Source organism: Camelus ferus, chromosome 6 (genome assembly GCF_009834535.1).
Source record: "Camelus ferus isolate YT-003-E chromosome 6, BCGSAC_Cfer_1.0, whole genome shotgun sequence".
NCBI classification, from domain to species: Eukaryota; Metazoa; Chordata; class Mammalia; order Artiodactyla; family Camelidae; genus Camelus; species Camelus ferus.
Genome location: NC_045701.1, coordinates 84,193,975 through 84,219,314, shown reverse-complemented (window position 1 = coordinate 84,219,314; position 25,340 = coordinate 84,193,975). Strand labels below are relative to the sequence as shown.

The window sequence follows — 25,340 nt, the reverse complement described above, 5'->3', positions numbered from 1 at the left end:
ATTTTAAAATATTTGTTATTGTTACTAATGATTTAACCATAATTTATGCTCTAAAAATTTTATAAAATTTTCTAAGAATGTTCCAATTTGAATTCTTCTATCCTACTCTTAGACCAGGTATAAGATTATGTGTCTGATTTGGAATTCAGGAGAATATGGTCAACAGAATCAATGACCTTAAAAAGTACACAATGGGCCTATTTATTTAAAAAGAAGGCAAGAAGTGCAGACTAGAAGCCACTATTCTAATAACACAATATCATATTGATTATATCTCTGGTGAGAAAGAGGAAATTAATGAGTAAGGAATGGATGAATGAATAAATTATTTCAATATAGGCATTCCATAACTGTAAGATTTGTTTCCTACATGTGGAAAAGTCAAGATAAAAAGTCAAGAGAAAGCAGCAACAAGTTTTCTTGAGTAATCAGAGAAATCTAGAGGAAAAGACTGCCTTTACCCAGTAGACAAGTTACAAATACATGGGACATGTGCACCATTCCTCCAATCCCAAGCTCATGACAGATACCACTAATCCATAAGAGCATTCCTTCCTGCTGAGTCCAGAACTGGCATTACAATCTTTCTCAACAGTGAGCTCCAGGAAGTCACCACTAATCAAAACAGAGTTGGCACACAAGATGAAATCTGCTAACCATCTCTGAATTTGTGTATTATGAGAATAGTTGCAGGTCAGTTTATAAATATTAAGAAAAAGTTCTTCTTATTTTTAGATAGAACATTCAAAATATATAATAACTTTAAGGGCACAGGTATAAACAAATCAGAATGTGAAATAGCCTCAGCACTTGATCAGACCTCCAAAGACTCATGCTCTTCCAGAAATTAATGCTTTATATATGGATGATGGGGATATCCAGGAGCTCTTATTCCTCTAATTTTTTGTTCTATTTTTACAAGATGTCACTGACTTAAGCACAGGTTGCAGGATACCTCCTTTAAGTTCACCAAAGTCATACTACATTTAAGCTTACTAGAACAGTGATTATTGATTGGCCTTTGTTATGTATCAAAAATTATCAGTCAAGGTTTTTAAAATATGATGCTTGGAACCCACGTTAGATCTACTGAATCAAAATCTCAGAGCATAGGTATTTGTAATTGGAAAAAAACAAAACAATCCATTCTGATATTAGGACTATCTACATACCTTACCATATGGCAAAACAGTCATGAAAATAAAAATGAAAAATATAGCATAAAAACATGGCAGACAAGAATTCTGCTTCCAACCATGACAGAGTAACTGGTATTAGATTTGCCCTTCCACCATAAACAACTAGAAAACTGGAAAAATATATGAAACAGCTGTTTTAAGAAATTGGGCTACAGGTAGTACAAGACAATGACCCTTGAGAGAAGACATAATGACATTGAGTCCTGCAATCACCCTTGATTTCTTCCTGGAAGCAATTTCCAGGTGCTGGCCCAGAGGTGGGAAGATAACACACAGTAGGGTGGTTTCTTTGAGTTGAGGGGACAAAAAACAGAGTTTAGAGAGGCAAAGTTGCTTAAATTTGCTAGGTAGAGTACCAAAGAACAAGGGCTAGACAAGAAACAGCTCCAGATATCTGACTGGAAGTCCTTTTGGGTCTTTGAATTTACATAAAAGCTGAGCATATATAAAGCAAAACTCCATTAAGCTGCATAGAAAACAACTATGGGGGATTTGTAAACTAAGTAATTCCTACATCTCATACAGGGCTGGGTGATATTTGAGTTCCAACCAGCCAGAGTGGAAGGAACTCATGAAAACCTGGGACATTCAATTAAGACTCTGGAGGTCATACCTTAGTAGTAGGGTTAACCTAACGTTAGGGAAATGGCTACCCCAGGTTTCACCCTAAGAAAGAATATGAACAAGGCTTGAAAGGGTCAAGCTGATCCACCAGTAAGTTGGCTGCCAAAACAAACTTCAACACACTGTAATGGAAGAAAACAAAATCCAGGCACTCAATAATGTAATATTCATGAAGTCCAACAACCAGTCAAAAATTACCTGATATGTGAAAAGGGAGGAAAATGTTACCCACAATTAGAAGAAAAAAATTGCCAACAGAAACAAACCCAGAAATTACAGAATTGAGGTAGTCAGCAAACAAAGACTTTAAAACAGCTATTATAAATATATTCAAAGTAAAACATTAATACAATGACAACAGAGATAAAAGATATAATACAAGAACCAAATGGAATTTCTAACAATTAAAAATACAATATCAGAAATTAAAATTCACTGAATGGGCTTAATAGAAGATCAGATAATTCAGAAAAAAAGATCAGTGAATTAGAAGATATAACAATAGAAACTATCCAAACTGAAGACTGGAAGGAAAATAAATAGAGCTTCAGTGAGCTGTGGGGAAATATCAGGCAATATAAAGCACATGTGGCTTAAAGTCCAAAAGTCCTGGAGGGAGGGATGAATACTTGAACAATGGCCAAATTTTTTCAAGTTTGATGAAAACTATAAACCCACAGATCCAAGAAGCTCAGTGAATCTTAGAGAAATAAAAGTAAAGAAAATCACACCAAAGCTCATTATAATCAAATTGATGAAAACCAACAATAAAGAGAAAACTCTTAAAAGCAGCCAGGAAAAAAAAGACACATTACTTACAGAGGAACAAAGACAAGAATGATCGCTGATTTCTCGTCAGAAATAATGCAAGCCAGAAGACAATGGAACGACACCTTTAACAGGCTGAAAGAAAAAAACTGTCAACCTAGAATTCTACACCCAGTGAAAATACCCTTCAAAAATGAATATGAAATAAAGACTCCCTGAAGACAAACACAAGATAAGAGAATTCATTGCCACCTGAGCTCCACTATAAGAAAAGCTAAAGGAAGGTCTTTAGGCTAAAGGAAAATGATCCCAGATGGAAGCCAGGGCCTACACAAAGGCATAAAGAGTTCTGGACATGATAAATATGGTGAATAGCTACAAAAGACTTTCTACTCGTATTAACATGTTAAAAGGTAATTTACTATTTAAAATAAAATAATAGCCATATATTGTGAAACCAACAATATATAGAGAATTAAAATATTTGATAACAAGAATAAAAAGGATGTGAAGGATAAAATGAAAGTGCACAGGGTTCTTCCATTATATGTAAACTAGTATATTATTTGAAAGTATACTATAAAGTTAAAGGTGCATATTATAATTGTAGAATTGTAGAGCAATTCTTTTTTTTTTTTGAAAACAGGTATAGCTAACAATTCAAACAGAGAAAAAATGGAATACTAAAAATTAACACAAAAGAAGGCAAGATATTAAAAAGAAAAGGAACAAGAATTGATGGGACAAAAAGAAAACAAGGACAAGATGGTAGGCTTAAGCCCAACCATATCTGCAATTACATCAAGTGTAAATAACCTAAATAATGAATACATCACATGTAAATGGTCTGAAAGACAAAGACTGACAAATACGATTAAAGTTTTTCAAAAAGCATGACCCAAATATATGCTGCCTGAGAGAAATATACTTGAAATATAAAGATAGATAAGTTAATAGGTAGAAAAACTTATATCATGCAAATGGTAATCATAAGAAGGCTGGAGTGTCTTTATAAATATCAGATAAGTAGACTCCAAGACAAAGAATATCTCTGGTAATAAAGAGGGATATTTCACAACGATGAAAATGTCAGTTCATCAAGATAACATAACATCATAAATATGTGTATATATAATGTACATGAAGCTATAATATTCATTTATATATTATGATATATAAATATTGTAAAATAATGACAGAGTTTCAAATTATATGAAGCAAAACTGACAGAACTAAAAGGAGAAATAAATCCATAATTAGTGTTGTAAATTTCAACAGTCCTTTCTCACTAATTGATAAAACAAGCAGACAAAAAACCAGTAAAAATAGAATGCTGAACAACATTTCAACAACTTGACTTCATTGATAATAACAGAATTCTCCACTCAATCACTGTGGAATATGCAATGTCTAGGCAACATTTACTAAGGACACAGGCAAAATTGACTAAGATAGATAGTATTCTGGTCCATAAAATAAGCCTTAAAAATTAAGATGGCCTGATAGCAGAATGTATGTTTTCCAACCACAATAGAATTAAAACAGAAGCAAACAAAAAAAAAGATATCTAGAAAATCACCAAATATTTGTACACTAAAAATATACTTCTAGTCAGTCCATAAATCAAAAAAGAAATTACAAGAAATATTAGAAAATATCCTGTTCTGAAATTCAGTGAAACCACAGAATACCAAATTTGTAGAACACAACTAAAACAATGCTTTAAAAGAAATTTATACTTTAATTTCTTATTTTGGAAAATATGAAAGGTACAAAATAAATGATTCATGCTTCTACTTAATAAGATAGAAAAAGAATAAATTAAATTCAACATTAGTAGAAGGAAGAAAATAATCAGGAGAGAAGCAGAAATCAATAAAATTGAAAACATCAAACCAACAGAGAAAATCATAAAATCAAATACTGGGTTTTGTTTTTTTTTTGAAAATTCAACAAGGTCAATAAGCCCCCTAGCTAGCCTGATGAATAAAAAAATCGAGAAGAAATAAATTATCAGTATCAGTACTGAAAGGTAAGACATTACTGCAGATACTACAGACATGTCAATAAACTGGACAAGTTGGAAGAAATGCCCACATTCTTTAAAAAAATAATTACAAAATTATATAATTCAACTCAATAAAAGTAGAAAGTTTAATGTCCCATAACTATTAAATTGAGTTCATAATGTAAAATCTTCCTACACATAAAACTCCAAGTCCAGGTGGATTTACCAGATGGATTCACTATTAACTAATAAAAGAATAAATAATATAACTCCTGCATAAGCTCTTTCAGAAAACAGAAGAGGAGGAAACACTTGTCAACCCATTTTATGAGGTCAGCATTACTCTCTAAACAAAACCAGATAAAAATATTACAATAAAAAAACTAGATCAATATTCCTCATAAACGCAGGAGCAAGAGCACTTAAAAATTAGCAAACTGAATCTGGCAATATAATACAGCTGACCATGTGGAATTTATCCCATGAATGGAATGCTGGTTTAATATTGCAAGGTAAATCAATGTAATTCGCCTTATTAATGAAATTAGGTGGAGAATTCATATAATCATCTCAATAGGAGAAAACACATTTGACCAAAATTGGCATTCACTCATGATAAAAACTCTCAAGCAAGCGAAGAATAGACACGGACTTCCTCAGTATGATTAAAAGCATCTGTGAAAAACCTACAGCTAACATCATGTTTAATGGTGAAAGCCTGCATACTTTCCCCCCACAGACAAAGGAGGGAAAAAAGATATCAACTCTTAGCACTTCTACTTAACAATTAACTGGAGCTATGAGCCAGTGCAATGAGAAAAAGAAAAGGAGAAAGGAAGGAGGGAAGGAGGGAAGGGAGGGAGGAAGACAGAGAGAGAGGAGAAGAGGCAGGCAGGAAGACAGGTAAACAGGCAGACAAACATACAAATTAGAAGAAAAAAGTTTTAATTACTTTTATTTGCTAGAGAGCATAATTATGTATACAGAAAATCTCAGGAAACAAATAAGCTCCAAAAATTAATAAATGAACTTAACAAGGTTGCAAGACATAAAGTCAATATACAAAATCAATTATATTTCTACATAATGGCAAAAACTAAGTAGAATATTAAACTTTAAAACACTATTTACAATAGCATCCCAAACCATAAAATATTTAGGAATACCTTTAACTGAAAATTAGCAAATATTGTTGAGAGATATTAAAGAAGACAAATAAATGGCTAGACATGCCACATTTATGGATCAGATGGCTCAATATTGAGTCTTTTCTCAGGATGTCAGTTCTTCCCCAAATTAAATCATATATTCAATGTAATCACAATCAAAATGCAAGCAGACTGTTTTCATAAATTGATAAGCTAATAGTAAAATTTCTATGAAAATGCAAAGGTCTTAAAATAGTCAAAACAATTTTGAAAAAGAACGAATCTGGAGGATTTACATTACATAACTTCAAGATTCACTATAAAACTCAGTAACCAGGATAGTCTGATGTTGGTGTGAGGATAGACAACGAAATAAAATATAGAGTCTAGAAGTAGATCCATACATGTGGTCAACCAATTTTCAATAAAATAGTCAAGGTAATTCAATGTGGAAAGAGTAATTTTTTCAACAAGTTGAACTGGAACAACTGGATACCCTTATGGGAAAAAGTCAACCCGTACCTCCCACCATATACAAAAATTAATTCTAAATGGATAATATACTTAAATGTAAAAATTTAAACTATAAAACTTCTAGAATAAAACATAGGAGAATTTCCTTAAAATCTTAGGGGAGATGAAGAACTATAAAAGAAAAAAATTGATACTTTGAAATTTATCAAAATTTGAAACTTCTGCTCTTTGGAATACCTTAAAAGGAAATCCCCTGACTGAAAGAACACATATAATATATACCTATCTGATAAAAGTCTTCCATTTTGAAAATGTAATAGACAAACAACCCAATTTTAAAATGAACAAAAAGTTCATTGATAACTTTACCAAAAAAAAGTATAAAAATAGCCAATAAGCACCTGTAAAGATGTTCATTATCACTAGTCATCAGAGAGATGCAAACTAAACAACAGTGTGATATTATTACTTGGCTATCAGAATGTCTAATATTAAAAAAGCCGACAATCCCAAGTGTTGATAGTAATAAAGAACTGGAACTCATATACCTCTGGAGGGAGTATAAAATGGTACAACCACTTTTGAAGAACTCTTTGGACATTTCTTATAAAGTTAAACATATATTTACGATATGATCCAGCATTTTCACTGCCAGGAATTTATTAAGAGACATAAATGTATATCTTCCTAAAAACATGTTTATATAAATGTTTATAGCTTTATTCATAATAGGTAAAAATGTTCATCAAGAAGTGAATGAATAAACTAATTGTGATATATCCGTACAATGTGCACTACTCAATATTTTAAAAAATGAACTACTGATATACCAACATGGATAGATCTAAAAAACATTATGTTGAGTGAAATAAACAGACACAAAAATGGTACATACCATATGATTCTATTCATATGAAATCCTAGGATAGGCAAAACAAGTCTATAATGACAAAAAGCAGATCAGAAGTTGTCTATGGTGAAGGGGTGGATTGACTAAAAAAGAACTAAGATATCTGAAGGGTGATGGAAATGTTCACTATGGTGACTACAGCTTTGGTTACATTATTGTATACATGTATCAAAAATCATCAAACTATGTTTTAAATGGGTCATTTTACTGCATGAAAATTATACCTCAACAAAATTGATTTTACAAAGGAAAAAAAAAGTGAAGGACCAACCAAATATATACTTCAAAGGAGAGGATATATCACATTGAAACCTAAGAGAAAACATTTGCCTGAAAATTATCTAGTCAATGAATCAACAGATTTTAGGAACAGATTTTAGGAAAGTGTGTGGCATCTGCAACGTGATGCAAGAACACATGGCATCTATAAAAACAGGAGTAGAAAGTCACAGAAATTTAAGGTGACACAGGACACTAACAGAATGAGATAAACAAGAAAATAGAAATAACAATAGAATCAGAATCTTGAGAGATCCACAATATTATCAGAAAAAAGACTTTAAAATAACTATGCTTAGTATATTCTATAAAGTAAAAGACAAGTTAGAAAACATCATCAGATAATTGGGATATTTTTTAAAGCACCAAATGGAAATTCTAGAACTTAAAAATATAATTAACAAAATTAAGAATACCTTTTGGGAGGCTAAACAATTAATGAAAAGGAAGACAAGTCACACAAAAAGATTTAGCATGAAGCATAGAAATATTAAATGGGAGAGAAGAATACAAAAAAAATTGTAAGAGATATGGGGGAAAAGGTTTAACATATGTGTCACTGGAATTCTAGAAAGAAGGATGAGATATGGTATAAGCCATTGTTGAAGAAATAAGGGAACTTCAAGTTACAGCCATGATATTTTAAGGATGGATTGGACTTATCTTGCAACTGGACAAAATGTATGGAGCAACTCATTTCTGACATTAGGCACAGATTTTTTTTAAAGGCATAGATTTTAACACAAGGTTGTAATCCTTTGAAAAAGGCGGAGCATACAAATTAAGTTCTACATTTACCTTGGCTTTCTGCCTGGGAACACTTCCAAACTTAGACAAAGAGGTGGGGACCAATAAGTAATTAGTATTTTCAGTGGTTAGAGGGAAAATCAGAATGAAGAATTGCTAGAGCAGCTGAAATTAGTGAGCCAAGGTACCGAACAGCAGGAAGTGGCAGAGAAGAGGTTCCACAAATCTGCCTAATCCTAAACTGCATGTGCTGTGTCACAGCAAAACTCTCCAAAGAAAAAAGAGATCATATGCTTCACGGCTGAAAGCTGAACAGAGATTTTAGAGGTCACATAAATGCTAGAGATGGATTCTACTTCCAATGTGGCCAAAGTAAGAAACTTTGGTGAACACTCCAGAAATTCAGGAGACAACAGACAGGTCACACCTTAGCAATGAACACCATGTTCCAGGCCTCATAAAATGAATCAGGAGAGAAATGAAAACTAAAAAATAAACAAAAGAAAATTCTAGAACTAAATATATATACATATGAAATTAACAGATCATTGGATATACCTTTTTTTAAATATTGGACAAAGCAGAAGAAAGGATTAGTAAACTTGAGACAGGTTAATATAAATTCAAACTAAAGCATAGATAATTTTTTTCAAAAAAAAAAAAAGGAATGGTGTACAAGAGACTTCTGGAACAATACCAAATAGTTTTTAAAGTCCCAAAATGAGAGGGCAAAAATAAAAAGTTAGAATAATTATCTAGAGAGGGTAACACCTAACATTTTTCCAAACTGATAAAGAACACGAAACCGGAGTCAAGAAGCTCAGCAAACCTCAACCAGATAAATACAAAGACCACTACACTTAAGCAGACCATAATGAAATTACTAAATACTAAGAATAAGGAGCAAATCTTTACATTATGATATTACAATCATAAAAGCGGTGTCTAATTTCTTATCAGGAACAATAAAATGACATCTTTGAAGCACTGAATAAGAAAAATAGTCACTGATTACAATGGAATTATAGTAGAAATCAAAACAAAGGTTACTAGAACCCAAAAATTTGGAAATTAAACAACTTCTCCTAAATAACACATAGGCCTAGGAACATCTAGCAATGAAAATTTTAAAATGTTTTTAAATGAATGATAGTAAAATCACAACATATCAAAATTTGTCGGATACAGCTAATATAAAACTTAAGAGGGAAATTGGTAACTCTAGACGAATAATTAGAAAATATTTTAATGCTGAAATCAACAATCTAAGCTTTCACTCAAGAAATTAGGAAATAAAGAAGAGAAAATTAAAAAGAAAGTAGTAAAAACAAAAGGCAGAAAGCAATGAAATACATAAAGAAGAATATGACTTTTATCATTTTCTTCTCTGTTGTTGTTTCAATTTAAGTATTTGATAAAATTTAACATCTATTCAGGATAAAAGCTCTCAGTCAACTGGAAATAAAATGAAACTTCCTCAAACTGACATAAAAGATATCTGCAAACCCTACAGTTGACACAATACTTAATGGCGAAGTATTCCCCAAAGTTTAAGAACAAAGCAATGGCACCCATTCTTACCACTTCATTCAACATTTACCTGAAAGTTGTAGGCAGTGGAACAAAGAAAAAGTACAGCAATAAATGGCATAAAAATTGGAAAGAAAATAGCAAATGTCTTTATTTACAGATGACATCATTGTCTATATAGAAAATCCAACAAACTGTTAGAACTAATCATTGAATTTAACAAAACCATAGGATAAAAGATGAATATAGAAAAATCAAATAAATTTCTTAATACTGTCAATATACAAATAGAAATTAAATTTTATAATAATGCTATTTACAACAGCATCAAAAATCAAATACCTAGAAATTAATTTAACAAAAGAAATGCAAGAATTCTATACTGAAAACTACAGACCACTATTGAGAGAAATTTTGAAAGACCTAAATAATGTAATTTTTTTTGGTGGGAGAGGTAATTAAGTTTATTTATTTATTTTAACAGAATTTCTTGGGATTGAACCCTGGACCTCATGCATGCTAAGCATGCACTCTACCACTGGGCCATATCCTCCCCTTAAATAATGTAAAGTTACATTATGTCCATGGATTAAAAAACTCAACATTTTTACAACCCTAATTCTTTCCAAATGGAACTCTAGATATAAGACAATTAAGATCAAAATCCCAGCAGGATTATTTTTGTGGAAATGAAAGCTGATACTAAAATGCATATGGAAATGCAAAAGACCTTAAATAACCAAGATGATCAAAGAAGAAGAACAAAGTTAGAAACTTTCACTGTCTGATTTCAAGACTACAAAAACAAAGTATTTAAGACAGTTTGTATTGGTACAATTAATGAAACAGAATGGAGTCCAGAAATATACCTACATGTATATGACCAAGGGGTTAATACAATTCAAAGGAGGAAGGAAAGTATTTTTTTCAACAAAGGGTGCTAGAACAATCTTTAAGGAAATAAACCATACCCATCACATGCAAAAATTAAACTTAAATGCATCATAGACCTAAATGAGCAAACTAAACTATAACATTTCTGGAAGAAAATATGGGAGACTCTCCTTACAACCTTAGAAAAGGCAAAGATTTCCTGGGCATGAATGGCACTTACCATAAATTTTAAAATGATATATTTTAGTTTTTAAACATTAAAAACACATGCTCATCAAAAGATACTGTTAGGAAAGTTAAAATAGCACTCCCATACTGGAAGAAAATATTTGCAATATATAAATCCAATAAATTACTCACACCAGACTACATTAAAAAACTATATAACAATAATGAAAGAGACAAACAACCCAATTAATGATTATGCAAAAGACTTTATCAGGTACTTCATAAAATATCTAGATGCCTAATAAGCCTATTAAAAGGTATTCAACATTAGTCATCAAGAAAACACAAAATAACAATGAGATATACACCCACCAGAATGGCTAATATTCAAAACACTGATAGTTTCGAGGGTTAGCAAGGGTGTATAACAACTGAAACTTTTATACATTGTTAGATGAAATGTAAAATGGCAAAAGCCCTTTACACTGTTGTTTAGAGTTGTCTGATAAATTCTATGACCCAGCAATTCCACTTCAAAGTATAAACCCAAGAGAAATGAATGAACAATCCCACAAAAGGCTTGAATCAGAAGATGTTCATAGCAGCTTCATGTATATTAGCCAAAAACTTGAAACAACCCAAATGTACATCAATGGCAGGGTTGAAAATCAAACTGTGGTAAATTCATGCAATGGAATACTTACTTAGCAATAAAAAAAAAAAAACCTACTAATAGCCTCAACAACAGAGATTAATCTCAGTAACATACTGAGTGAATGAAGACAGACACAAAGGAATACATACTGTTTGACCCCCATTCATATGAATCCCTCAATTATATGAATGTATGAATTATATAGATTATATATATACTATATATAGTAGTGACTGCCTCAGTTAGAAGGAAGAAGGGGCACTACTGGAAAGGAGCATGACAGTACTTTCTGGGGTGACTGAAACATTCTATTGTCTTTATCTGGGTGAAGGTTAAATGAGCATTATATATTTGTCAAAACTGATATGGCCATACACTTGATAATTGTGTATCTTACTGTATATAAAATATGCCTTAATAAAGTACTGTTTTCACTAATAAAAGAGAGATATGCCTAAAAATTTTCCAAAACTGGCAAGAGACATCAAGCCAAGAATTCCTATGAATTCCCCCAAAACAAATATAAATAATATCATAACTAGATATATCATAGTAATGCTGCTGAAAAGGAAAAAAAGAAAACCCACTCTTAATAATGGATAGATTATTCAGACAGAGAATCAATAAGAAAACAGAAGATTTGACCAACATTATAGGCTAAATGGACTTATCAGACATATACAGAACATTCTATCCACCAACAGGAGAATACACATTCTTTTCAAGAGCACATGGGACATTTTTTAAGATAGATCACGTCAGGTCAAAAAACAAGTCTTAGCAAATTCAAGAAGATTCAGATCACACCAAGTACCTTCTCTGACCACAACAGCGTGAAATTAGACATCAATAACAAAAGGAAAACTGAAAAATTCATGAACGCATGGAAATTAAACAACACTCTCCTGAACAACCAACAAATCAAAGAAGAGTTACAAAGAAAAATTTAAAACTTTCTTCAGACAAAGAAAAATGGAAACACAGCATATCAGAACTATGGGATGCAGCAAAAGCAGTTCTAAGAAGAGTTCATAGCAATAAATGCTTACATTAAGAAACAAGAAGGATCTCAAATATACAACTGAATTCTATGCCTTGAGGAACTAAAGAAAGAAGAACAAACTAAGTCCAAAGTTGGGACAAGAAAGGAAATAATAAAGATTAGAGCAGAAGTAAATGGAATAGAAAACAGAGAAACAATAGAAAAGATTAATCAAACTAAGAATTGATTCTTTGAAGAGATAAACAAAATTGACAAACTCTTAGCTAAACAAAGAAGAGAGAGAGAGAAAATTAAAAATGAAAGAGGAGACATTTCACCTGATACCACAGAAATACAAAGGATCATAAGAGGACACTATGCACAACTATACACTAACAAACTGGACAACCTAGAAGAAGCGAAAAATTTCTCAGAAACATCCTCTTACCAAGACTGATTAGGAAGAAATAGAAAGTCTGAATTACCAGTAAAGAGACTGAATCAGTATGCAAAAATTTCCCACTGAAGAAAAGCCCAGGACCAGCTGGCTTCACTGGTGAATTTTATCAAACATTTAAAGAAAAATTAATACCAATCCTTCTCATACTCTTCTAAAAAGTTGAAGAGGAAGGAACATTCTCAAATCCATTTTATAAAGCCAGCATTATTCCGAAACCAAAACCAGAAAAGGACTCTACTAGAAACCTACAGGCCAATATTCCTGATGAATATAGATTTTAAAATTCTCAATAAAATACCAGCAAACTGAATTCAGCAGCACATGAATGAAAAGGATCATTCATCATGATCAAGCGGGATTTATCCCTAGGATGCAAAAATGATTCAAATGCAAATCAATATGATACATCACATTAGCAGAATGAAAGAAAAGAATCATATGACTACTTCAACAGGAGCCAAAAAAACCCTCTGACAAAATTCAATATCTATTTATGATAAAAGCTCTTAACAAATTAGGCACAGAAGGAAAATATTTCAACATGATAATAATATATAACAAGTCCAGAGATAACACCACACTTGATGGTAAAAGGTTGAAAGCTTTTCCTCTAAGATCAGGAACAAGACAAGGGTGCCCATTCTCACCACTACTCAACATAGTACTGAAAGTCCCAGTTGGAGCAATCAAGCAAGAAAAAGAAACAAAAGGTATGAGAATTGGAAAATAAGAAGTAAAGTTGTCTATTTGCAGACGACTTTATTTCATATATAGAAAACCCTAAGACTCAACAAGAAAACTGTTAGATGTAATCAATGAATTCAGTAAACCTGCAGGATACAAAATTAAGATACACAAATCGGTAGTGTTTCTATACACTAACAAAGCATTTTATGAAAAAGAAATAAATAAGCCAATTGCATTTACAATAGCACTGAAAACAATAAAATACTTAGGAATAAACTTAACCAAGGAGGTGAAAATAAACTACAAGGCATTGATGAGAGAAATTAAAGATGACACAGATAAACAGAAGGGTATCCCATGTTGATGAATCAGAAGAATTAATATTGCTAAAATTGTTAAAATTTCAATACTACCAAAAGCCATCTATAGATTCAATAATTACTATCAATATTACAATGACATCTTTTACAAATGTGAAAAACATGCCTAAAATTTATATGAAACCACAAAAGACCCCAAATAGCCAAAGAAATCCTGAGAAAGAACAAAGCAGGAGGCATCACATTCCCTGATTTCAAGTTATACTATAAAGCAACAGTAATCAAGACAGTATGGTACTGGCATAGAAACAGACACACAGACTAATGGAACAGACCTGAGAGCCCAGAATAAATCCAAGCATATACAGTCAACTAATATTTGACAAGAAACCTAAAAACACTCAATGGAGAAAAGATCGTTTCATCAATAAACAGTGCTGGGATAAGTGGATATTCACATGTAAAAGAATGAAACTGGACCCCTATCTTACACTATTCATACAAGCTAACTCAAAATGGATTAAAAACTTAAATGTAAGGCCTGAAATCATGGAACTCCTAGAAGAAAACACAGGAATAAAGCCCCTTAACATGGGTCTTGGTAATCATTTTTGGGTTATAACATCTAAACACAAACAACAAAATAAAAAATGAACATGTAGAACTACACCAAAGAAGCTTAAAAGGCTCTGTACAACATAAGAAACCTTCAACAAAGTGAAAAACAACTTAAGGAATGAATATTTGTAAACCATATATCCAATAAGGACTTAATATCCAAAATATATTTTTAAAATCTTATACAACTCAATAGCAAAAATGAAAAAAAAAAAACCTAAAAATGGGCAAAGGACCTAAATAAAGATTTTTCCAAAGGAGATATACAAAAGGTCGACATGTACATGAAAAGATGCTCAACATCACTAGTCATTGGGGAAATGCAAACTAAAATCATAATGAGATACTATCTCACACCTGTTAGAATGACCATCATCAAAAAGACAAGAGATGACAAATGCTGGCATGGACATAGAGAAAAGGGAACCCTTGTGCACTGTAAATGGTACAGCCATTATGGAAAACAGCAAGAAGGACCCTCAAAAATTTAAAAATAGAACTACCATATGATCCATCAATTCCACTACTGGAAATATATCCAAAGGAAATGAAAATACTAACTCAAAAAGATATCCGTGCCCCTGTGTTCACAGCAGCATTATTTACAATAGCAAAAGCATGGAAGCAACCAAAGTATTCATCAATGGATGAATGGATACAGGGTTGTGAATACAAATTTCCAGTTATAAGATAAATAAATACTAGGAATGTAATGTACAACATGATGACTATAGTTAACACCATAATAATTATATTTTGTGTAATAATAAAAAATAGAGATAGCATAAAGGTATAGCATGGAGGTAGGGAGAGGGCAAAAAAAGTTAAAATATTCTGACATTTTACAGGAGAAGATAAAAGTACTATTTTTTACTTGACGCTGATAAGACAAGAATGCATGGTATACAGTAGTCCTCCCTGAACCCCATCCATGGGGGATATGTTCTAAGAGCCCCAGTGGATGCCTGAAACCATGGATACTGCCAAACTCTATACATAATATGACTTTTCCTATACATACATGTCTGTGACAAAGTTTAATTTATAAAATAAGCACAGTAAGAGATTAACAATAATAACTAGTAATAAAATAAAACAATCATAACAATATACTCTAATAAAATTTATATGAATGTGATCTCTCTCTCAAAATATCTTACTATATTGTACTCACCCTTTTTCTTAAGATAATGTGAGACAATAAAATGTCTACACGATGAGATGGAGTGGGGTGAATGATGAAGGCATTGTGTGTAGCATTAGACCACTATTGACCTTCTGACAATAGGTCAGAAGATGGATCTTCTGCTTGGAGTGATCCTGGATCATTAAGCCATGATGACGTCGATGATCAGATATCAGGAGCGTATGATGTCGATGTTTGAAGAACCCAGGTGGCACATTGCATGATGGCATGAGATTTCCTCACACCATTTAGCACAGCCCACAATTTAAAACTTAGGAATTATTTCTGAAATTTTCTATTTAATATATTCAGACTATTGTTGACCATGGGTAACTGAAACCATGGAAAGCAAAACCATGGATAAGAAGGGACTATTGTAATCTCTAGGGTAATGTTTAAAAGAACACGAAAGACCAAATAACTCACTAAGATAAAGATGCAGTATTTAAATATACTTAATCAATGCAAAAGAGGCAAAAGGAGAGAAAAAAAGAGAATACAGAAAAGGCAGGAGAAATAGAAAAATGGTGGATTTTAAATCAAATATACTAGTAATTACACTACATATATGTGGACTAAGTGCTTCAATTAAAAGGCAAAGGTCATGAAAACTGAGTTTAAAAAACAGAACCATATGCTACTTACAAGACACACATGAAATATAAAAATATTAAAAAGCTGAAAACAAAAGTGTGGGAAAAGTCATACTGCACACACACTCATGAAAGGGGTGCAGCTATATTATAATAAGACAAAGCAGATTTTGACCCCAAAAAGCATTACTAGAAATAAAGATATGCATTTCATAATGGTAAAATTTTTAATTCACCAGGAAGATGTTGCATTTTAAATTTATAGAATAATAATAATGTAGCCTCCAAATTTACACAGCAAATACTGACAGAACTACAGGGAGGAATACACAAATCCATACTCATCAGTGGGAGATTTTGACATTCTACTCTTGGTAACTGATAAAAGAAATAGACAAAAATGCAATAAGGATATAGAATATTTGAACTACACAATTAACGAATTTTATTTAATTTACATATATAGAACGCAGTATCAAACAACTGCCAAATACAAGTTATTTTTAAGTACATAGGCATGTTTACCAAAATGACCATAAGCTCAGCCCTAAAGAAAGTTTTTAAATTGTCAAAAGACTAAAATAATACAAAGTATGTTGGGTCAAAGAAGAAATCTTGAAGAAACTTAGAATTCAGCATGTCACAGGAAGTTTTAGCCAGTACAATAAGACAAGAGACATAAGAGGCTTAAGGACTGAAAAGGAGACATTAACCTATTATCATTCAACAATAATATAATTGTGCACATGAATTTTTTTTAAAAAAACAAAACTACAAATACATTATTAGAATCAAAAAGTAATTTAGCAAGGTTGCTGGATATAAGATCAATATACTAGAATTAATTGCATGTCTGCATACTAGCAAATAGCTAGAAAATTTCTAAAAGATCTATCAGTGACAATAACATCAAAAATTACATAAATATCTAGGGACACACTGCATGAGATATAGGCAAGACATCTACACAGAAAACTACAAAACAGCATTAAGGGAAACTAAAAGCCTGAGTAAATGAGGGTAGATACTATGTAAGTGGATTTTAAGATTCAATATTACAAAGATGCAGTTCCCCAAATTGATCCATAGATTCAAGGCAATTATCAGTCAAAATCCTAATTGTTCATTTATGTGTTTATGTGTGTTTAGCTTGACAAACTCTTCAACTTAGGAAATAGCTAGGAATAACCTTGAAGGAGGAAGAAAATAAGGAAGAAAGAACAGGAAGAGAAATCAAGTGGAGACAAGGAAGAGATCAACAATTACAACAAGGTAGAATGACTTGCACTGAAAGACATAAAATATTATTACTAATCTACATTAATTCAGACAGTATAGTATTGGGAAAAGGAAAAATACACAAATAGAACTAAATAAAGAATCCACAATCTGAGCCATCCTTAAATAGACACTTGATTTATGCCAAAGAGCAGTAAGAAAAGGATAATATTTTTGATAAATGATGTTGAGTCAAGTGGCTATCCATGAGGGGAAAAAAAAGCTGACCCTTACCTCATACCATACAGGCAAGTTAATCCCAGATACATCTAAATGTATAATGTGAAAAACAAATATTCTAGAAGATTACAAAGAATACTGTCATAATTTTGAAGTAGGGAAAGATTTTCTTAGGATATAAAAAACACTTTATATAAGGAAAAAGACTGCTAATTTGTTACATTAAAAGTAAGAACCTCAGTTAATCAAAAGTCATCATTAAATGAGAGAAAAAACAAGAAAAAAGATATTCACAATATATATAACTGTCAAAGATTATATAAAGAGGCTATCCAAATGGCCAATAAATACATGAAAAAGTGTTCAACTTCACTGGTAATCAGGGAAATGCAAATTACAACTACAGTAAGATACTTACATGAACCCTCAAAAATGACTAAAATTCAAAAAACAAAATTAAGTATTGTTCAAGATGTGAAATATGGACAAAAGAACTCTCATACACTACTAATGGTAGTACAAATTAGTATAACCCTTTTGGAAAACTGCCATTATCCATTAAAATTGAATAGATTCACATCTTTTATTGATCCAGTAATTCCACCCAAGGCATATATCTAACAGAAATTTGTGCATATGTACCAAAAGATATGTACAAGGATATTCATATTTTTGTGCATCATTTTAATAGCCAAAAAGTAGGAACAACCTAAAAATCCATTAATAGTAAAATGGATACATAAACTGTGATATATACATTTGGTTAAAAAAAAAATATATATATATATAGCAATAAAAAGGAACAAAGCACAGTTATGCTCAACCCATGGACAAACCTCACACACACACAAACGCAAATAAATAATGTGTGATTCCATTTATATAAAACTCAAAAATAGGCAAAAATAATCTCTGATGTTGGAAGTCAGGCTAGTGGTACCCACAGGACAGGAAGAGAAGTAATCACGGTAGTAAACATGGTGGGAGGTGTTCCACATACAGTTAAAATTTGTGTTTTTTTACACGTGTGTGATGCACCAATAAAAAAGGTTTAAAACACTTTTTAATTACGTGGAGATGAAGTCAAGATAATAAAAAGATAAATAAGAACTAATGAAGGGGGGAGTTATGACATAAAAAGACTGGTAGACCTTCTTGTACTTTTAATTTGTGTACAACTCAAGAATCCAACTGTCTAATGTAGGGTTAGATACGTGGTAGGCTAGACCAAAGTTTAACCTTGTAGTGCTATCTTTAGTTATTTTCTGCTTTTGCCACAATCTCGGTCTTAGAAATGTGTTACACCTTGTGCCACATTTTTGTCCCATAATTCAGATGGAAACAACACAAGAACTTGTACTCATCTTTGCAAACAAAGGCTAAATATGTACTAGTTGGGACACCGTAGCAAGAAAATTGCTAAATAATTTCTTTCTCCCCAACAAGAGAGCTTTATTTAACACTATAGTGGCTATTTTATTGCCAAGAAACTTGTAAATTTTGCATCTTTAAGACTTATATTTAATGACCAAAATGACTGGGGTAGTTTTTGCTGTTGATAAGTACTAATAAAGCCAAAAGAAGCAAACATTGTAGATTACCAAATGCTCACTATTCGATCTTCTTCATATGAGCTGTAAATACTCCCGTTACTATGCTTAAAAGCAATAAATACATTATATACATGTATATGTGTACTTAAAATTCTTGCGAATCACTAACAATTATTAAATCTAGGTGGATTTAATGTGTGTTTATAGTGTTATTCCTTAAATTTTTCTGTATTTGAAAAATGTCATAATGAAATGTGGGAGCAGGCAACTTTGTATAATTATATATAATATGATCTCTATTTTATTTTAAAATGTGCATCAGAAAAACTGGAGAGAAATATACCAAAATGTCAACACTGGTCATTTCTGGGTGGTGGTGTTTTTTTTTCATATTTCTATAATTTTTTTAGGCAAATTTTCCTTTTCTTAAAAAATAATTGACTCTTTAAAAAGGAAATAAATCACTGGAAAAACATACAAAGTCCCTAAGAAAGTATTTCATCTTTGAGCTTACAGGCCCATAAAATTCTATCTCTATTCTATTTATTCTAATAAAATAATGTTTATTATTGCAAATATTTAGGGTTGTAGTGCCATCTAAATACTGATTATACCCTTTAATGCATCTTTCATTGCAGGAAGCATTACAGAAAATTTCGAATGCTCCAGGTAAAGTTTAATTACAGAACTGAGTTGACAGAAGTGATGTCACACTGTTAGAACAGAGAAATGTAGATTTTCAAGTAAGATGACCCAGGATCAAATTCAAGTTGTGCTTCTTTATTATTTGTGTGAATTTAGGGATGTTACTTAAATTCTGTGTCCCACTCTTCAGCTGTAACACTGAAATAAGAAAACCTTCTCAAGATTTTTGTGAGGATTAACTGAGAAAATGTGCATAAAACCCAATATGGTTCTTGTCCATAAAATATGTTCAATTAAGAGAAGGCTAAAATATTAAATGAGATATTAAGCAGCTAGAACAATGCCCAACAGCCAGTGCTGGATAAATAGTAATACATTGACCAGAATGATTAATTTTTTTCCATGATCTCTTGTTTCCTGCACAGAATACCATGGTCCACTAGCATGGGAGTTCCAAGAGAGCTGTTTCCCAGGGCCTTGGACAGGGCTAGGCAGGCAGCAGGCACAAAATGACACTGCAAGGATGGGAGTGTGTGGAGGTATAATTACAAGAAAGGAATGATGAATGAATGCCTGCAGACAGAGACATCTTGTTCAGATAGGCCAAGAGAAGATGAGAGAGTCACTCTGACCTTAGTAAGCTGAGCTATTCTGGGGAGACAGGTTTGGCTGGCTCTTCCAAAGGGTATGGTCTCTCGAGTAAATGGAAGCGGCTGTCAGTTTGCCAGGCTTCTCGGGTGCTCTGAATAGGCAAATCTCATCATGCGGCTTCTCCATTTAAAACCTGCCCATGGTTTCTCTTTGCTGTCAGGATAAAACCCAAACTTCTTCATAGGCCCTGTCAGGCTTTCTGCCTCCTTCTGGCTATTCTCCCCCTGACTGTCCACTGTCTGTCTACATACGACTTTTTCCAGTTCCTAAATACAATCATGCTGTCTTTAGCCTCCAAGTCTGACTTGCAGTCCCTTAGGCCTCAAACTCACATTTTATCCATTCATGATTCTCTCCCCTTATGACTCTATCATGTGCATATTTTTCAGGTTTCCATTTACATGTCACTCACTCAAGACCCTTCCTTAACAACTTAACCCTCCCCAAATTTGGCCACCATAAGAGTGAGGTCAGAGGCCCCTCCTATGTGCTCTACCTTAGTGCTTATTATACTGTAAGGTGGTTTCCCAGTCTTTCCCCCAGAACTGGAATGTTCAAGCCAAGATATTAGTGATTTTAGTCTGCTTTTTAATCACTGTGCCACCAATAACTAGAATAATGTCTGGCTAATAGTAGATGCTTCATAAAAACTTGTTGAATAAAGGAATGGCTTTCCATATAGACTGCATGAGGCTCCATGAGGTCTTGTTTTATGTGGGTTCTTGCATCATCAACAAAAATTATAGTGCCTGGCACACACTTGCTCTTTCACATAGCAATTCTTCAAATATTTCTCAAATAAACTTCATCTGATACTAGTTACCCATTCAGACATCACATAAATGCTTGTTTCAGGGATCTACTGAGAAGGGATTGGTGTCAAATATTTCAGTTATTTCACTTTTTATTTTATTAATGCTTCTAACTGTTTTCTTCCTTTTATGATCATGTTATCCACTCAGCAATACTTAACATTCTCTACTATCAGTGACATAAAACAGCAATGATATCAATTTCCATTTTTTAAATTTACTTACTATCTACTTTCATCATTTTAATTAGTACTATTGTTACCATTAAGACCAATATTATTTGTTCAGAGTTTCGAATAAGTTCACCAAGGGCCATCAATATCTCTAGCACTCGGCTTTAATCAGGAACATAAAACAGACACTGGAATTAAGTTAAATCCCTTTTGAACCACCTCAAATCACCTTTGGAAAGATGAGTAATGCCAGTAAAGTAGTACATTCTCAGAACATCAGTATACAATCCCACAATAACTTGAAAAAAAAAAAAACTATGCCAAAATAACCACTTCTTCCATTTCCAGAAAAAAATGTATACAGTTAAGTAGGGGGAGAGAGTAGTCAGGGGCATCAGAAATGCCATTAGCCATGGGTTACTTCTTTGATTTTATAATATGTAAACAACATACAGGCTAGTTTGTTTGTTTTCTGGTAAATACATGTCTTTATAATAAACTCAATGTTTACTGTTGGTTATTAATTACACCAATATTCATCAGTGTTGACTCTTCATGTCCAACTAGGATATCAGGGTCATTTAATTTTTATTTAGTGCATGAACTGGTAATGTTGAAAGCATCCCAAGTCTTCTTACCAGAGCAGAAATAGCCACTTGGGATTTTGCTAAATATGAGCAAATCTGCAGCATTATTAACTGCTCACACTTTCGAGTGATTAATGTTAGCAATATTAAGACCACAGGCCAGGTATATAGCAAGTGGGACTGGGACTTAACGCAGTTTGCTATGATGTCATAAATGTTTTTGAAATTCATTTAATTCATTTTTATACCACCTCATTTCAGAAAGGATTTATGACAATGTCTAAAGGCACAGTAAATATAATTCAGCAAGATAAAAAAAAAATACAAGTAGGTGTGGGAGACATGGCACAGGAGAAATAAAGACAGGGCATCACAGAAGCTAGTCTCCCCTTACCTGTGTACTGCAAGCCCCTGTACTCGCTTATTGCCCCAGGAGGTTTTAAATTGGGCCAGTAATGGAACAGCATTTGCACAGCTGGAGGCTTTACTTGTGAAGGCCCATAGGCTATCACATACAAAAGATCCTAAAGGAAACAGGAAGCATATGTTCACTTAGCACCATCAAATAAAAAATAAAGGCAGCACATTCAATATTACCAAAGCAGTGAAAGTTCCAGTGAAGGGGCTGAGGTGGTTAACTGCCCTGGAATCTCATCATCCAGGTAAGCTTTGCAGATTAGATCATATTATAACATTATTTTTTATTATTTATTTATGGGTTCTGTAAATAAGCCCCCCAGATGGTATTCAAATATACACTATCTTCTCTACTTAAAATAACATGAAAGAAAGATTTTAGAATAGCATAAAGTCAGTTTGCCAAACACTGCATTTTTAAAAACAATTTCCTAAAACATTTAACAGTTCATATCTCCTATATGAAAGAAGACAGGTTCCTAAGCAATCTTTCAAATTAATTAAAACTGTCATATAATTTGGTATTTGCTAAATTCCAAGAATAAGATATAGCCAATGAATTTTTCTGTCAAGCACTACGTTCTTAAAGTATCTTTTCGGCTCTAAATGATAAATAATTAACCAGAAAGGAAAGAATTATAAGTTTTGCCATACCAAAATAATAAGACATCAATAAATTTGACCTAAACAATAGTTTTAATATGCAAACAATTTTTATTATATTATATAAATTAAGTTTGTAACTAAGAGTCTAATGTGGCCCAAAACTTACTTTCCAAACTTCTTGTTTATATTTCATGAGGCATTCCAATAATTGACAATGATACACTGTAAGGAAGAAAATATAATTTGAACAAGAAATGTAAATATCAGACAAAAAAATCATTTGAAATATATAAAGTATATTAATATGACTTTTCACTCTAATCATTAAGTTAGAAATTACTTACTTTCATATATTCACAGCTTTCAAAAATCAAATAAGCCCTTGACTTTATCAAGCTTTATTCCGAGATCCTTGGGAAGTATTTCATTTATCTTATTAACAAAGGAAATATTAAGAAAATTCCCTAGTAATTATGCTTTTATAACATAAACTTGTATCAGTGTAATCAAGAACTATATAGGGAAAAAAATCACCTAATAGGATCATAATAAAAGCTCACATTTACTGAGCATTCATTACATGCCAGGTTATTATGCTAAGACCTTTATATATTATATATGTCATAACCATCATGTTGCAATTAGGAAAGTGAGATTTAGTTTCCTGTTTTGCCCAAGATTGGACAGATAGCAAGTGAGAGGCTGAGGGATTAGTCTTTAACACCAACTCCATCTTGAGGAATTCTTAAAAGCTACAGAACAGCAAGCTTCTTTGATTTGACTATGTTTACTTGAGGAAAAAAGATACTTTCACCCTAGTTAGATACCCATTTTATTCTTTCTCTAATCTATCTTCCAACCCTATCATAGCAATGAAGCAGGTCTCCCTTTAGTCACCAGTGACCTCTGTGTCATTCAATTCAAGGGACGTTTTTCAGTCTGCCTCTCACTTGACCTTCAGCAGCCTCCAGTACTCCTGATCACTCCTTGACTTCATGACTTACCCTCTCCTGTTACCAGTGGCAGACACTGCTGCTGCTAATCCACTGCTGTCAATAACCTTTTCTTCCTTGTTCGTCTCCCAGTACACAGACTACAAAGCAAGACAATTCCCAGATTCCATCGCAGCTGGGGATGGATGCCCATGCAACTCAGTTCTGGCCAGCAAGACCAAAAAGAGAATCTGCTGGGAGCTTCTGAGACTCATTTTTCCTCTTTGACAAAAGGAAAGAGGCTCACCAGGAGAACTTTCCCTAATTACTCTGACTGACCCTATTTTTAATAGGACTTTAATAGGACTTCTTTTTTCTTTTTTCTTTTTCTCTTTTTTTGCGAGGGGAGGTAATTAGGTTTATTTATTTATTTATTTATTTTTAGACGACATACTGGGGATTGAACCCAGGACCTCATGCAGGCTAAGCATGTACTCTACCACATGAGCTATAACATTCCCCGGATGTACTTTTTTTGTTTTGTTTTGTTTTGGGTTTTTTCGAAACCTCTTCTTAGATGTGTCTGTGTAAGAATATAATGCTCTCCACTGTGGCATATCTTGCAAACATGAGGAGACGTTTAAGAGAAACACAGAGATGGCATCTCAGGCTCCTGATACTGAGGAACTATCACTGAGATCTCCTAGTAAGTATACAACACAAATTTTTATAGTTTAAAGCCTTTGTTAGTCAGCCAAACATCTCTCTGTCTCCTTGGCAAGCTCATCCTCTCCCACTGGGCCATTATCTGTTGGAGTTTCTGAAGGCCTGGTCATAAACCAAACCTACTTTTCACTCTGTGCTCTCCAGTAAGCAATGTCACACTTAGATACAGTAATACCTCAGAAATATTGCAGGTTCCATCCCAGACCACAGTAACAAAGCAAATATTGCAATAATGTGAAAATAATGTGAATCACATAATTTTTTTGGTTTCCCAATGCATACAAAAGTTATGTTTGCACTACAGTGTAGTCTATTATGTGTCTAGTAGCATTATGTCTAAAAAAATACATATTTCAATTAAAAAACACTTCATTACTAAAAAATGCTAACCATCATCATCTGACAATGCAGTGTTGCCACAAAACTTCAATTTGTTAAAAAAAAAAAAAAAAACCAGTGTCTGTGAAGCGCAATAAAGCAAAACGCAGTAAAAGGAGGTGTGCCTATACAACTTGTTACCATTTATAAGC

The 25,340-nt window shown here is 32.7% G+C and overlaps 1 protein-coding gene across 1 annotated transcript in view; it reads right to left on the bottom strand.

Moving 5' to 3' along the window:
• The window catches only part of LOC102507782 (unc-79 homolog, NALCN channel complex subunit), a 171,171-nt gene that overhangs the window by 132,625 nt on the left and 13,206 nt on the right, over positions 1-25,340 (bottom strand). The window contains exons 3-4 of the mRNA XM_032482551.1: positions 23,319-23,374; positions 22,524-22,653 (exon numbers count right to left, since the gene is read on the bottom strand). Of these exons, the coding sequence (XP_032338442.1) occupies positions 22,524-22,653; positions 23,319-23,374 (186 nt within the window). The remainder of the gene's footprint in view (positions 1-22,523; positions 22,654-23,318; positions 23,375-25,340) is intronic.